General features: G+C 40.4%; 1 protein-coding gene across 3 annotated transcripts; it reads right to left on the minus strand.

Annotated features, from left to right (window-relative positions):
* Window positions 1-378: 378 nt before the first annotated feature.
* On the minus strand, window positions 379-12,209 carry nrbp1 (nuclear receptor binding protein 1). 3 transcript variants are annotated; one of them, XM_037086546.1, is made up of 18 exons: window positions 11,576-12,209; window positions 11,067-11,322; window positions 10,858-10,980; window positions 9,445-9,546; window positions 9,150-9,239; window positions 9,015-9,055; window positions 8,727-8,821; window positions 8,096-8,179; window positions 7,954-8,012; window positions 6,010-6,108; window positions 5,771-5,903; window positions 4,823-4,913; window positions 4,449-4,499; window positions 4,069-4,204; window positions 3,671-3,724; window positions 3,272-3,335; window positions 2,513-2,568; window positions 1,828-1,923 (listed from the first exon to the last, which is right to left on the minus strand). In XM_037086546.1, exons 2-18 carry the CDS (start codon window positions 11,295-11,297, stop codon window positions 1,828-1,830), a joined length of 1,605 nt encoding a protein of 534 aa, XP_036942441.1. In that variant the 5' UTR covers window positions 11,298-11,322; window positions 11,576-12,209. The 3 variants fall into 3 exon arrangements, with proteins under 3 accessions (XP_036942440.1, XP_036942441.1, XP_036942439.1); XM_037086544.1 differs by having other exon boundaries at window positions 11,067-11,325; window positions 11,576-12,206; XM_037086545.1 differs by lacking the exon at window positions 11,576-12,209 and having other exon boundaries at window positions 379-1,923; window positions 11,067-11,297.
* Between the last annotated feature and the right edge of the window lie 917 nt (window positions 12,210-13,126).

The following is a 13,126-nucleotide window of genomic DNA, read 5'->3' on the forward strand; positions in this document are numbered from 1 at the left end:
CTTTTTACTCTCACTTACTTTTCAAGCTCAAGTTAAAACATTTACTGTGACAGTTTTTTGGCGCCAGTGTATCAATATTTGTATCGCAAGAGAAAGTCATGTGACATAATTAACCTACTAACAAAATGATCAAACTGTCAGGATAAGGTTAGGATAAGGCTGCATTCACACCAGGAGTACGTCTGCTGTAGAAGGTCCTGACCCCCCCAGGTTGGGAATGACCATATGAAAGCATAAATCCTCAAACATGAAGGCAAATATTTCAGTCCAAATCTTATTGTAAGGTTTTGTGTATTGTTGGGGGAAAAAAAAAAAAAACCTCTCATACAGCAGTCATGAACGCTTGACAAACACATTACAACACACCAAACAAAGTCCTCAAGTGCTGATAGTGTAAATTTTTATTTCAGGAAGTGAAAAAAGAGGGTAAATGCGTTGCAGTGTCCAGCATACAGTGTACAAGATGGTTACAAGCATGCCAGGCAGACCCACTTGTATCTCGCAGTATCTACAGACCCTGTCAGAAGGTAGTCACAGCATAGATCAGACAAGACTAAGTTTTTAATGACGTCATTTCCAAATCATCTAAGTCCCTCCTGTTGTTGTGAAGGAGTCAGAGGCTACAGGACATTTCAAACAGAATATAAAAGTGTACAGCAGTGCAAACTAGCAGAGAGATCCCCAAACATTTACATAGAAGAGTGGTCTGAGCCAGTGACTGACTGTTTAGGTGGGAGGGCAGGTTTTACAAGACCATTAAGAAATGGTTCAAAGTTGCCGCAAAATTGTAATGTTGAGACTTCTCAGCTGCCAAAACTTTAATCTTTCACCATCGTCTTTAACAAACTCCAGAAGCAAGCGCAACACATGCATCATTTTCTTCAACGTTAAACTCAACAACCTCTCCAGCATAAAATGCCCCCTAAAGATGACTTTTCATTGACCTCGCTCTACTCAATAAGTGCTGCTATGGGCTACTTGTACAACAGAAGTAATTGGACCACAGTTGAGAGACGACACCCCCCTTTTTTTCCATAAAAAAATAACAGCTTGATGTAAAGAAAGCAACTAAAAGCATACATTCAAACAACTGCCAACCTTAGTGCTGCAAATGAATCATAGTACACACTTAAGAGAAGATACACAAATAAATAGTTTGCTTTTCAATATTTTAGCTGCAGCTCTTTAGATTGTGTTGCAGCTGCATGTTTGATGAATACATTTTACAGCTACAGAATTCTGAAGTGAAAGTGACGTTGCATCGGTTGCTTGATGCGTTGGAGAGTCTTCGAAAAATTGATACAAGGTAGGAAGATGCCTCGCTTGCTGCTCGAGAGAATAAAAGGACCAGACTTAACCTTACAACACCATAATACATACAATTCAGTATGCGGGACAAAGATTTTTTTCATACAGACAACTATTTGACAGTTTTAAGTAAAAATATTTAAAATACAGTTTTAATACTGACTTAAGGAAGATACTGCTGTTATCCAGTTTAATGTGGCTTGATCTTTAAATAAGCCAAAAAGTGAAAACACTGTATTTTCCTTTAAGTTGCAACTAGGATTTCCTCTTTTAAAAGAGAAGCAGATGGCTGTATTGGGTGGGAGAACAGACAAAAAAAAAAAAAAAAAGAAAGCAATGACCACTTAGTGGTAGCTTTTCCCACCAGAAGATACAAGAACAGGCTGCAGGATCTGCAACCAGACCAAGGCTTCCTCCTCCGTCCTCGCAAAGCTTTCCTGCAACTCAGAGATGGAGCAAAAAGCTAGTCCTGTTGTAGAGGAAGAGGAGGTGCTGAGAGAAGGCCGAGCGAGTCCCCTGCTACGAGGAAACAGTCACCGGATTGAGAGAACCATTCCGGCTGTAGAACTTTGAGAAGGCCTCTTCAAGAACGGATGCAAGTCGTGGCTGATCGCCCTGAAATGGAGAAAAAGCACAAGATTAAATATTTTCTTTGGGGCTGTTTTATCCTCAAGCTAATGGCATTTTCAATTACATCTGCTGGTTTGGCTCTACTTGGTTTGACTCAGCACATCGGCTCAGCACCGCAACAAAGAGCATTTCCATTACAACCTGCGACCTGCTTGAAAGTGTGTCTTAAAATGTAGATGTGCTTCAGTTATGTGTTGGTCACAGCAGAAAAAAACCCCACTAACAAATGTCCATTAATTTGGTGTCAAACACATTTATTTTCCAATACATTGTTTAAAATAAAAGGCCTCCATTAATTTGTTATTTCAAAGTTCGTACTATGTAGCGGCGCTATCAGTAAATGCTGGAAACTTAAAGTGGGCGATGAAACAGTTCAATACGGCAGATATCTGCAAGTACACACAGGAAAACTGGAGATAAAGTACAATAAAAATGCCTTTGGGGGGGTAGAGAGGGGGGTCGGCATGGGTAATGGAAATGCAAACTGCCGCTGCTTGGTTTGATTTGCTGCTATCAGAAGTGCCGGTGGAAAAGTGTTCAGGTCAGCAGGGTCATGATGATTAACTCCACGTACCTCACTGATGAATCCCAGCTGAACGAGCTCCACAGCCAGCTCCTGCACGCTCTCATCTGAACAAAAACACAAAGGCAGTCAGAATACTTGCAGCAATTGCATAATTTCCGTAATAACTACCACCAAATAATGTGCCTTTAAAGTAATTAGTTTGTTTTACGGATTGTAATAACAGCTTCCCACATTGCATGATCTGGATGTTCTACCAGAATGCACATAAATTAAATCCATAAGCTTAGGGGTGATGTGGTATTAATTGATGACAGAATGTTTTACAAAAAACACTCCTTTATGTAAGAGTCCTTTCCTGGCAGTGTATGATGAACCAAACAAGTCACCACATATTTCTTGACAATAACTTAATTTTGTGCTACAAGTAACTACATTTAAGCTGTCGCTAATATGGAATACTGATGTATTAGTATCGTAGAATCTGGGAGTCATACATCATCCTCCAATAGGGGTTATAAAAGCAGCACTGCTCCTTTAAGAAACAGAATAGTGCGTATGGTGCGAGTGGTCGAGCAGAGAGGAAAGTTTTGCAGAGAAGTTGTAAAGTACAGTACAGGTTACAGTTAGACCATAAACAAACTCTTGCAGCTCCTCAATACCCCAGAAGAGCCTCTGTTTGAGTGACGGCTATCACTCTCTCCATGATCAGTTCATTACCATGCACAGTCCCTGAGAAATACACTGAGTAAAATAAAAAATACATGGAACAACCATTCCGGTATCTTTAAATTAAATAAAGGTACATACTTGGTAATAAATCACAGCTTAAGTGCCTGTTCAACTTGTCCTCAAGTTTCAACAGCAGGGTCAGCTGAAAGCAGAATAAAACAAGTCATTTCACAAGTCTAGCAGCACATTATAATAATTAACTCTATATGTGCAGCACGTTTCAAAACATAGTTACACAGTGCTTAAAAGAAGATAAAAACAGCAGACACAAAAAATAAAAACAACTTCATAATAAATGCATGTAAAACAAAAGTGATACAACAAGGATCAGACCAACAACACATTTACTTTTTAAAAAGCCTTCCTACAACAGCACATTTGGACGAGAGGTTTAAAGGAAGGAACTGACTTTGCAAGTTCACATAAAGCACTTTGACACATGACATGACATACTTAAGAGGAAGAAACATTACTTACATGATGTTTGGTGCCCTCATCAACAGGCTCAATATTGCACTGCATCTGAAGGACCTGAGAAGCACCAGAGGGACACATCAACATGCAAACTAAGATCAGGAAAGGATGAAGTGAAACATGCGGATGAAGTCATTAGCAAATAATTTATCACCTACAGGACAACCTGCATACAGCGGGTTTTATTCTGCAGATTGACTATGCTACAACTTGTTTTCACGCAAACAATGGGAACCTGAAAATGTACTTTCAATATTTCAAAATTTGTCAACTACTTTATCTTCTCCAGCTGTTCCCTACCACGTTTTGGATAATTAATATAGTGGTGGTTTATTTGTTTATTTGTAAATATTATGAGACACAGATCTCACTTTGCTGTGCTCCTACATGTCAGTTCTTACCTTCCTGGTCTCCAACTCTGCAGGTTCAGGGGTCGGGGTTTTCACTGAGGGGGGCACTATGGGCGACTTCACCGTCTCCTGCTGAGGCTGTTGTGGACATGGCATCCCAAACGCAGTCAGAGGATAGATCCCATTCCTGGAACATAAAGGGGAAAGGCACAACCTCAGAACAACTTCAGATGATTTATTATGTACATACCATGACCTACTTCTCCTCTTACAGAACAAGTTTCAATTTTTGGCTCCAGTTTCAGTAGATGGTGAGCAATCGTTGTGTTACTTTACCAGCAGGTCCAGGCGTTAAAACTAGAATATTTAAACTACGGGCAAATTAAAATGATATCTTCTTGCTTCCAGCTGTAGCATATTTATTTTCTTACCTTACATCTTCCAGGAACTTGTCCAGCTCAAGGGCAGGAAACTGAGAGAGTCTGAAGCAAAATGAAGACTTGTTAGTTGTGCTGAATACTCAGGACAAGACCGTGACTACATCTTCAACACAGTTAAACAGCAAACTGAGCAACTTTTTATTTAATTTCCATTGAGAATGTAAGTTCAGCTTTGTTAAAAAAAAAATACATAAATAAATAAATAAAAAAGCTGTAATGTAACATCAAGGATCAGAAATAAAATCAGAATATTATGAGGAACCAAATTCCCCAAAAACAACATGTTACAGACTTTGCTCCTTCAAGAGGTTTTTCATCCAAGTATCTCTTTACATCAGTGTTGTGTAGTTCTGTGATACACTTACTTCATCTGAACTCCATTCTTGGTCTCAACAATCACCAAATTAGGGTCCATGTTCTTCGTCATCTCTTCTAAAGCATTTTCTGGAATCATATCTACAAGTAAACAGAAAAGATGCCAATCAAATCAGAGTACTTGACCATGTTTTATTGGGACTGTGTTGCTTTGGGACTGCTGTTTTTTTTTTCTTTTCAATTTAATCATATGCAAATAAAAGTCATTAGTCGATGGCATATGAAAAACGGCCAATTTGACCGTCTTAATAAAGTACATTCAAAGTATCACCAATCAACTTCAGTTTCAACAAGGCTACTCAAAATATTCTCCTCCTGTTTCACACTTTCCTTTACCGAGCTATGTTTGTAACCTTTCATTTTTAAGTTTAGTTTGTGTTTCACTCGTAACTAATCTTGGATGGCGAATGCATGCCCAGCGTGCATGAATGTAACAACATAGCAGGCTTGAACAAAAACAGGCTTAAACTTAAACAGACGTTAGCTTCAGATGAAACCGGCTCACGTGGTCAGTGTGAAATTGTTGTGAAGCTGATTTTACACACAGCTTTTGTCTCGACCAGATGGTGCTTTTAATAAAATCTGAAATGTGGCCAATTGTCTGCTTTAAAAATACCTTTTTAAAATCACTCGCTGATGATATCTGCCTACCTCTGTGGTAACTCTGAACATATGCCAAGTTAGCCTAATCTTCATCCACAAGTCAATGCAACAGAGCAACGCTTTGAGTTGCCATTACAGCTTTACTGGCCAGTCGAGACCAAAATATCAACAAACAACACAGGCTGCAAGCTCTTCTGTCACCAGGTTGATCAATGTCTTCTCTTAAACACAAGGAATATTCTCACCTCTAATAATTACTGTTACATCTTTAAGCTGCAGATACTGACTGCTCGTATTGATACTGACAACGAGTGCAAATATTTATTTAGACTTACGCTGGTGGCCGACAATGCAGTGTGCAGCCAGCAGCTTGAGTAAGGGCACCTCAAACAAGGCCTGGTGAAACAACAGCTCCTTCGCTGTGGGTCGCTTACTGGGGTCCACCTCCAGACACTTCTGGATAAACTCCTGAAAAAAAAAAAAAAAAAAAGGAAAGCAAGAAAAAGTTAAGGTTATTGATTTCTCTTCCAAAACAGACATTCTAGCTTTAAATGCTTGTCTCTCCCTCTCTCACCCGTTGCAGTGTGTCCTCAAGGGACTGAATGGCACTGTTTATGGCTTCTTGGGACACGTAAGACGAATCCCCATTACTCTGGATTTCCAACACAGCCATCTGAGGAAGTGATTAGACAAAGAATGACAATCAGCTTTATTGGCCATGTATGCATACACATACAAGGATTTGATTCCGAAATTTTGCTCAGAATGTACGAGGAATAGCTTTTAAACATTAAATCTAAAAAAAAACTAATAATTGAAACATTGCGACTAATATGTACAAGAAAAAAATGTGCAATTTAAAGGAGTTCAAAATTTCCACAGTATTTACATTTAAAAACAGTATTTACATCAAAACAGTGGCAGTATTTATTGTACAGTCTTTTTTCGGACACTTGTGACTGTAAGTGTTAATCAGGCTGACAGCCTGAGGGAAGAAACCACGTCCGTGTCTGGTTGTTTTGGCGTACAGATTCTCCTGAAATCCGCTGTCCTGAGCAGGCTCAGCTCCGGATGGTTGTGACCACAACAGAGGGCCAGCAGGTAAGTGGGAGAGGGGTGAAATGAGTTCCTTTCAAACCTGGGGTAGAAGGTGTTCCGGTCATCTGATAGTTGTGGGTTGTGGGTGGCCTGTAATTCCAGCTTTGATTCATCGGTCCATTTTCTGACTATCCTCACCACAGGCTTAAAAGTTTTTAATTTCTGCCTGCAGGTCAGGATGAGATGGAGCAGACATTGATCAGAGAGTCCTGAGGCTGCATGGGGACGAGAGAGATAGCAATGGTCCAATGTGTTCAAGTCCCTGGTGTGACACTGCTGTCTGTAATTCCGTGGGTGACATCTGGTTAGCCGATTGTTGGCTGGAGGTGGGATGTATACACCAACCAGAGCAAATGAGGGTAACTCCCTCGGAGAACATAAAGGTTTACAGTTTATGGAATGAGTCTCTAAATGAGGGCTGCACACTTCTTCAACACTCTGACATCTGTACGCCAACTTTCGTTAATGTAGAAGTGGGCTACGCGTTCCCTCGTCTTTCTCCGAGAGCTCCATGATGTCTCCTGAGGAAAGCTGGAATCACGGCAGCTGTAGGGAGCTGTCCGGGGTACGTTCGCTGAGCCAGATTTGATCGAAACATAGGGCGTCGGATCTGCAAAAGTCTGAGTTTTTTTGAGTTGAGAAGAAGCAACAGTTTATCCATCTTATTTGCCAGGGAGCCGACATTCCCCAGGTGTATTGATGGGGGCTTAGTGCGTAATACCCACTGCCTCAGCTCGACGAACGCTCCTGCTCACTCCCCCGTTCTTCAGCAAATCCCATAGCGAGCTAGTGCATCGCCACAAAAATGTCCAGTTCAATGAAAACCAGTGAAAAAATTCCAGCAGAGGAGTGCTCGATGTTTAAAAGTTCCTCTCTGGTGAATGTGACCAGAGAGGGGTCATAGAGAACTGAACAAATTAACAAAGACACAAAAGGTACAAGAGAGCAAAGTACCAAGGTGACCATCCACTGGGCCAGCTTGGATGTTAACAGGGTTAAGAAGGGTGTTGATCAGATGTGATTCATAAACGCAAATACAATTCATCAGTAGCCATTTTCCTGTTACACAACACATTCTGAAGACGAACCTAATCATGACCTTTACACAGAGGACTGAAACATTAGAAACTGTATTTTCACATTAGCTTTTTCTTGCAAAATATGGAGAGAGAACCAACATCCTGATTTCTATTTCTGAAAGTATTTAGTGATAAGTGATAAGCAATCCAACACCAATATTTAAAGCAAAAAATAACACAAAAAATGTTTAAAGCTGGATTAAATTTTCTGTTAAGAATGCACTGATATGTGGACCACAAGTCCATAAACAAACCTGCATATTTCCCATAAACAAAAGAAGAGCGATTACTCTCATCGGTATGCGACTAACAGCTCAGAGCAGAACAAGGTCTCCCCTCACCTCTAAGGCGCACATTCCAAAGGAATAGATATCCACGGCTGTGGTGACGCTGGCAACAGCTGAAAGAGAAATAAGCTGATCAATATCACACAAACACTTCAGCACAACACAACAGCATCTGAGACAAATGAGAGGTTCTTACCTCCGTATTCTGGGGCAAAGAAGTGAAGGCTCTTCTGCTCTTCCCGACAGGTTTTCACATGGTTATTGATCGTGTCTGGAGCAACTGAAATAGTGAGAGAAAAGCCTTAATAATAAATAAAATATTAACATAACGATAAGTTAAGCTGAAGAGGGACTGGCCTGATCTCATTTTCTGAACCACCTCTCCCACTTGAAATTAATTAATTTTATAACTTTTACAAACAGTAGAAAGTAGATCATATACCTCATCAGACAACCTCCAGAAGATGTTATTTAAGTCTTCATTTGAATTTTTCAGAGCTGATGACAGAAGTTGCTTATAAACACGACATCTCACTTGTTTCTCCTCTCTGTTGAGAGTCGAACATACTGATCATGCTGTAAATTTTAAATATCTTATTCTTCAGTCTCTCTTTCAAACTCAGTGGATTGAACACCATCAAAGAGACAGAAGAGAGACAGATGGACTAAAACACAAGCCAGCATCCTTAACTTCATCACATACCATGGAGGCAAGAATTTGTGATGAACACCTGTGACAAGTGTGATGTGGGAGTACTATATGCCGAGTGTACCCATTCAAAAAAGCCAGATGTCAGTGGATGTTGGTGGGTTTGAAAGGGGTGTACCTGAGCCAATCTTGATGAGGCCATTGTGCTGGATGAAGATGGTGTCACAGGTCAGGTTGCCATGGATGATGGGAGGTTCACAGGAGTGTAGGTAGCTGCAGAGAAGTCAACAAGGTAAAGACAAATAAATAACATCCCACTTTTTTGTTCCTTGGTGAATTATAGCATTTAAAAAGCCACTTTCAAGAAGCAGACCTTCGTAAGATAGCTGATCTTTTAAAGATGTAATACATATATTGGCCACACCACAATTTATTCTTTAACACTTAAAGTTTTTGCTATACTGACCTGAGAGCAGACAGTATTTGTATGCACCAGCGCTTCCAGGCCTGTCAAACCAAAGAGAGGTTATCGAAAATAGAACTTGCAATTATAAAATGCTTTTTCTTTACATTCTGATCAGTTATGGCAGAGCTGTCGCACCTTTTCATTCATGGTCTTGTGGTTTTTCTTTGTCTTTTTCAAAAACTGTTTGAGACTTCCTGATGACATGTATTCTGTGATGAAAATGACCTGCAGACAGAAAGGAAATGTAAACAGATCCCCATTAAAACCTTGTGACTCAGCACTGTTTATATGTTTTCTTCTATATCCTGTTTTTTTGCTTTTGCAACAAACAGAGCTGCACTTTCATTGTACGCTGAGCTTACAATGACAACAAAGGCAATCTGATTCTGATGATTTAATAAAGAAGGGGACTTTAGAGATGATCTCCTACCCTTGCTCTGTTCTCTTTAACATCAGCCCAGTACTTGTGGAACTTCACAATGTTCAGATGCTCCAGCTGGATCAAATTGTCAAAAACTGCTTTGACTTTTTCCTGTGGAAACAATAAAATTGATTAATTAATTAATAACATTAATACATAATGTCACACATTTTAAACTGTACTCAGAATGTAAAATATTTCACTTTTCACTCATTGTCAAATTCAAGTTGGATTTACTTTTAATTGCAAATACGTTAAACAAAAGTTAACAATTCAGCCTACATGTGTTCATCATGTCTTAAACACCTTAATACTTTTGAAAGGTCTAGTCATCTCTAAACCATCAGGTCCAACAGGCTCTCTTATAAATCCCACAGCTCTGAATGTGGATCCATTAAAATATTTGAAGCTTCAACAGTCTGAGAAAACTAGATTTTTTTTTATTTCTGTGCACATTAGAGCAGCTAGGAGACAGCTCCTGAGGACAGAGAGGAACAAAGTAAACTTTGTTTTAGTGCCATAACCATTACATTAGACAGAACAGCTTGTTTCTTCATGCTGTGAAACTCCTCAATTCATACAAATAGTTTATAAATGCGCACACATCCAAAAATGTTACACACAATGTGCTGGACAGAAGAAAAACTGAAAATTACCAAAAAATAAGTCTGATCAATTTTTCATGCTCTAAAAAAAACGTATTACCCCTCTATACCTTCTACAGACATGTTTACTCCTGAATTCAACCTCAGTGCTCGCCATAAAAAAATGCATTTTAAGAAGTCAGAATTTGACCCATCATAGATTAAAAATAACTACAATAACTTTCCAGAAAAGGCCAATCTTTTTGCTGATGGGATTGTTTGTTCACGTCGGTCATATAATCAGACATCAGACTTAAATTGGGGTGAAAAAAAAAAAAAAATCACATGAAAACTTCAAGGCACTTTCTTTTAGTCTATTCAAATTTCAAAGCATGGTCATAATCTCCGACACGTTTGGGCATCAAGTCCTCATCAGGGAGCCCTTAGTTGAAATGGGACTGTTTGCTGATCATGTAAAAGTTACCTTAAGCACATTTGAAAGTCTAAACAGATCACTTAATTATGATGCAATAAAAATCAAGCTAAATACCAAAATGACTAAGCACATGAGAGCTTTAAATACAAGTTCTTTTGGTCGGCTTACCCCTCCAAATTACAGAAAACAGTCTCTCTAACGACTCAGGTACAGCATGTACTTTGCAACAAGTCGCCTAAGGAGCTTAGCGCTTCTACATTGTTAGTAAGATCACCCAACACAAAACAGTAAATCTTTACAACCTCATCGGGGTATTTTATTCCATGCAAGCGCAAATGCTGTCCTCTTGCTGAACAATCTGTTTCATTCATAACAGCTTGAGACACAACTAACTGCACCCACCTCCTGTAGTTTGAAATTCTTCCTCTCTGAGAACATGACCTCATTCCACACCACCTCCACTCCTTCCTCAGTGTCCATGGCCAAGTAGGCATTATCGATCCCAGGGACGTTTCGCTGATTTACCTGCAGGCAGACACCAAAACAATGCATCAGACGTTGTTTACTTTAGTTAGAGATGAACTCCGCTCCTCTGCTGACACATCCCCCACCTCTTCTCTGCGTTTCTGCCAGCGTCCACATGGACTCTCCTCCAGTATCTCTGACTCATCCTCGCTCTCCTCCTCCTCGTCCTCTGTGGCAGCAGTAGCTGGAGGCTGGGTCACCATGGACACAGGAGGAGACACGGATGACACTCCTTGACCTGTGGATGCAGCTGCCATGGATTCAGACTTTCCATCCTGGACAGTGTCAGGGGCCTGTTTGCTTTCTCCCTCAGACATATTCCTAGTTGTCAGGCCCAACAGCCTGCTGTGAGACAGAGACACAATATCAGCACCATTGTCAAGAACACCGGCTTGAAGTGAAAAACAAAATAAAATGCAATTGCGTCACATCTGAAAGCTAGCTTGAATGGTATGAGTTTGACAGATATCGCCTGCTAACAGAGCTGCAGTATAGCGACTTTGCAAAAGAAGTTAGCTGATTTTGCACCTAACAACAAAGGCCATGATAAATCGTACAACACATGAGCAGAAGTAGTAGATATGGTTGGACATACGTGTTAAAGACAGGAACTGTGACGATGCCAGCTCCAGTTTAACAGCCTCCCTCCGTCGCAGAGCAATCCCGGTTTGTTTGGCTAGCTTTATAAACTATAAATCTTCTCGCTTCACCAGCTAGCTCCGTGACGCCGCTAGCTCCTTGGCTACAGTCCGTTAGTAACTTAAGAACCGGAGACTGCAGCGGAAAACTGCCGGTTAGCTTGTGCTCTCGTTCACGGGCGTGTCTTTATTCACAGTAGCGTCACCTGTCTCTCGGTGTATTTAAACTACCAGCTAGCTAAGTAGCTGCTCGGTCGCTAGCTAGCGACAGTCGTAGCAGCCCACCGCCCCTTGCTGCTTCTCAAGACTCTGCTAATGTGGGCTACGCTGAAAAACTAGCCGCTGCTAGCTAATGTGAGTGAACGACACAATATTTCAACAGTCCCGGACGCGTTTACTGGTGAACAGCATCACAGCAGCTCAGGAGAAGCTCGACAGCAGAGACGCACAGAGGTTAATGATGTCAGTGACTTTATATCCTCGAACACAGCGGCTGACTGACTTGAGAGCTAGGTTCACATTTAGCCAGATATGATGGCGACAACTTCCAGATGCACCCTGCGTTATGAGCTCTGTCACGTGACAGCCGAGTGTGGTTGCCAGATACAGTTCAGTCCGATCCCCCTTCTGCGCCGTTCAAATCGCTGAGGCGTTGTTACCTCTTGATCAGTTTGTCAAGTCTCTTACTGTCAGCAGTGTTGATGCCATTAGATTGAAAATCTAGAAAATCTACACCATTCTTATTTTTATTCACAAAATTATTTCTGCAAAAAGTCAGTTTAGATATTCAGGATCTGTAAAATTTCCCTTTTTTCCCGACCACTTATCATCCATGTCAGTTCAAGTAGTTTTTGATCTCAATTTAAGTGTTGTAGTGTAGCAGGAGACATCCGATCTTGTTAACACACAACACTGCAGCCAGGTAGCATGAATTTCAGGATGTACTGGTTAATTTTTGTGTTTCTGGGCATTTATTGAACATGTAGTCTGACAGGGCACCTGTGGCTGTGGTGGTCAGAAGGGGAAAATTAGCACATTTCTGCACTTTAACGTAGTCATGATCGCAGAGTCTGAACACATTTCTCTGCAGCTCATTACCTAAGACTGAGATGGAAAAATTCACTAGATGATCATGAATGCAGTTCTGTGTTCAGTGTCTTGAAAATGGCTTGAAAAGTATAACAGAAGCCAAAGTGAAAAAAAAGTTAAATATTCAGAATGTCAAAATTAGAAATATTCCTGGTTTCAGGTGAAAATTGTGAAAGAGATTCAGCTTTGTGTCAGTATTCTGATCTGAGAAGTCAAATCAACTTATTGTCTTAATAAATAAAAATTAAAAAAAGAACAAGCATTTCATAGTTTTCACTTACCATCAGTTTTACCATGCGACACAACAGACTTTCAGTCTAACCGCACAATTCTTAAGAGGTCCAATCGTCCTTGCTGATACTCATACAACAATGCAGATTTTCCGCAAACCTGGCAACCCTGCGCCCAGCAGCCCCTCC

The sequence above is a fragment of the Acanthopagrus latus genome, chromosome 22, assembly GCF_904848185.1.
Source record: "Acanthopagrus latus isolate v.2019 chromosome 22, fAcaLat1.1, whole genome shotgun sequence".
Taxonomy (NCBI): Eukaryota; Metazoa; Chordata; class Actinopteri; order Spariformes; family Sparidae; genus Acanthopagrus; species Acanthopagrus latus.

Excerpts from the sequence above, each read along its gene's own strand:
- nrbp1 (XM_037086545.1), bottom strand. The coding sequence starts at position 11,297 with ATGTCTGAGGGAGAAAGCAAACAGGCCCCTGACACTGTCCAGGATGGA. Across the intron at positions 8,822-9,014 it reads CAAATACTGTCTGCTCTCAG|CTACCTACACTCCTGTGAAC; the intron begins GTCAGTATAGCA and ends ACTTCTCTGCAG. Across the intron at positions 3,336-3,670 it reads ATGAGGGCACCAAACATCAT|CTGACCCTGCTGTTGAAACT; the intron begins GTAAGTAATGTT and ends TTCTGCTTTCAG.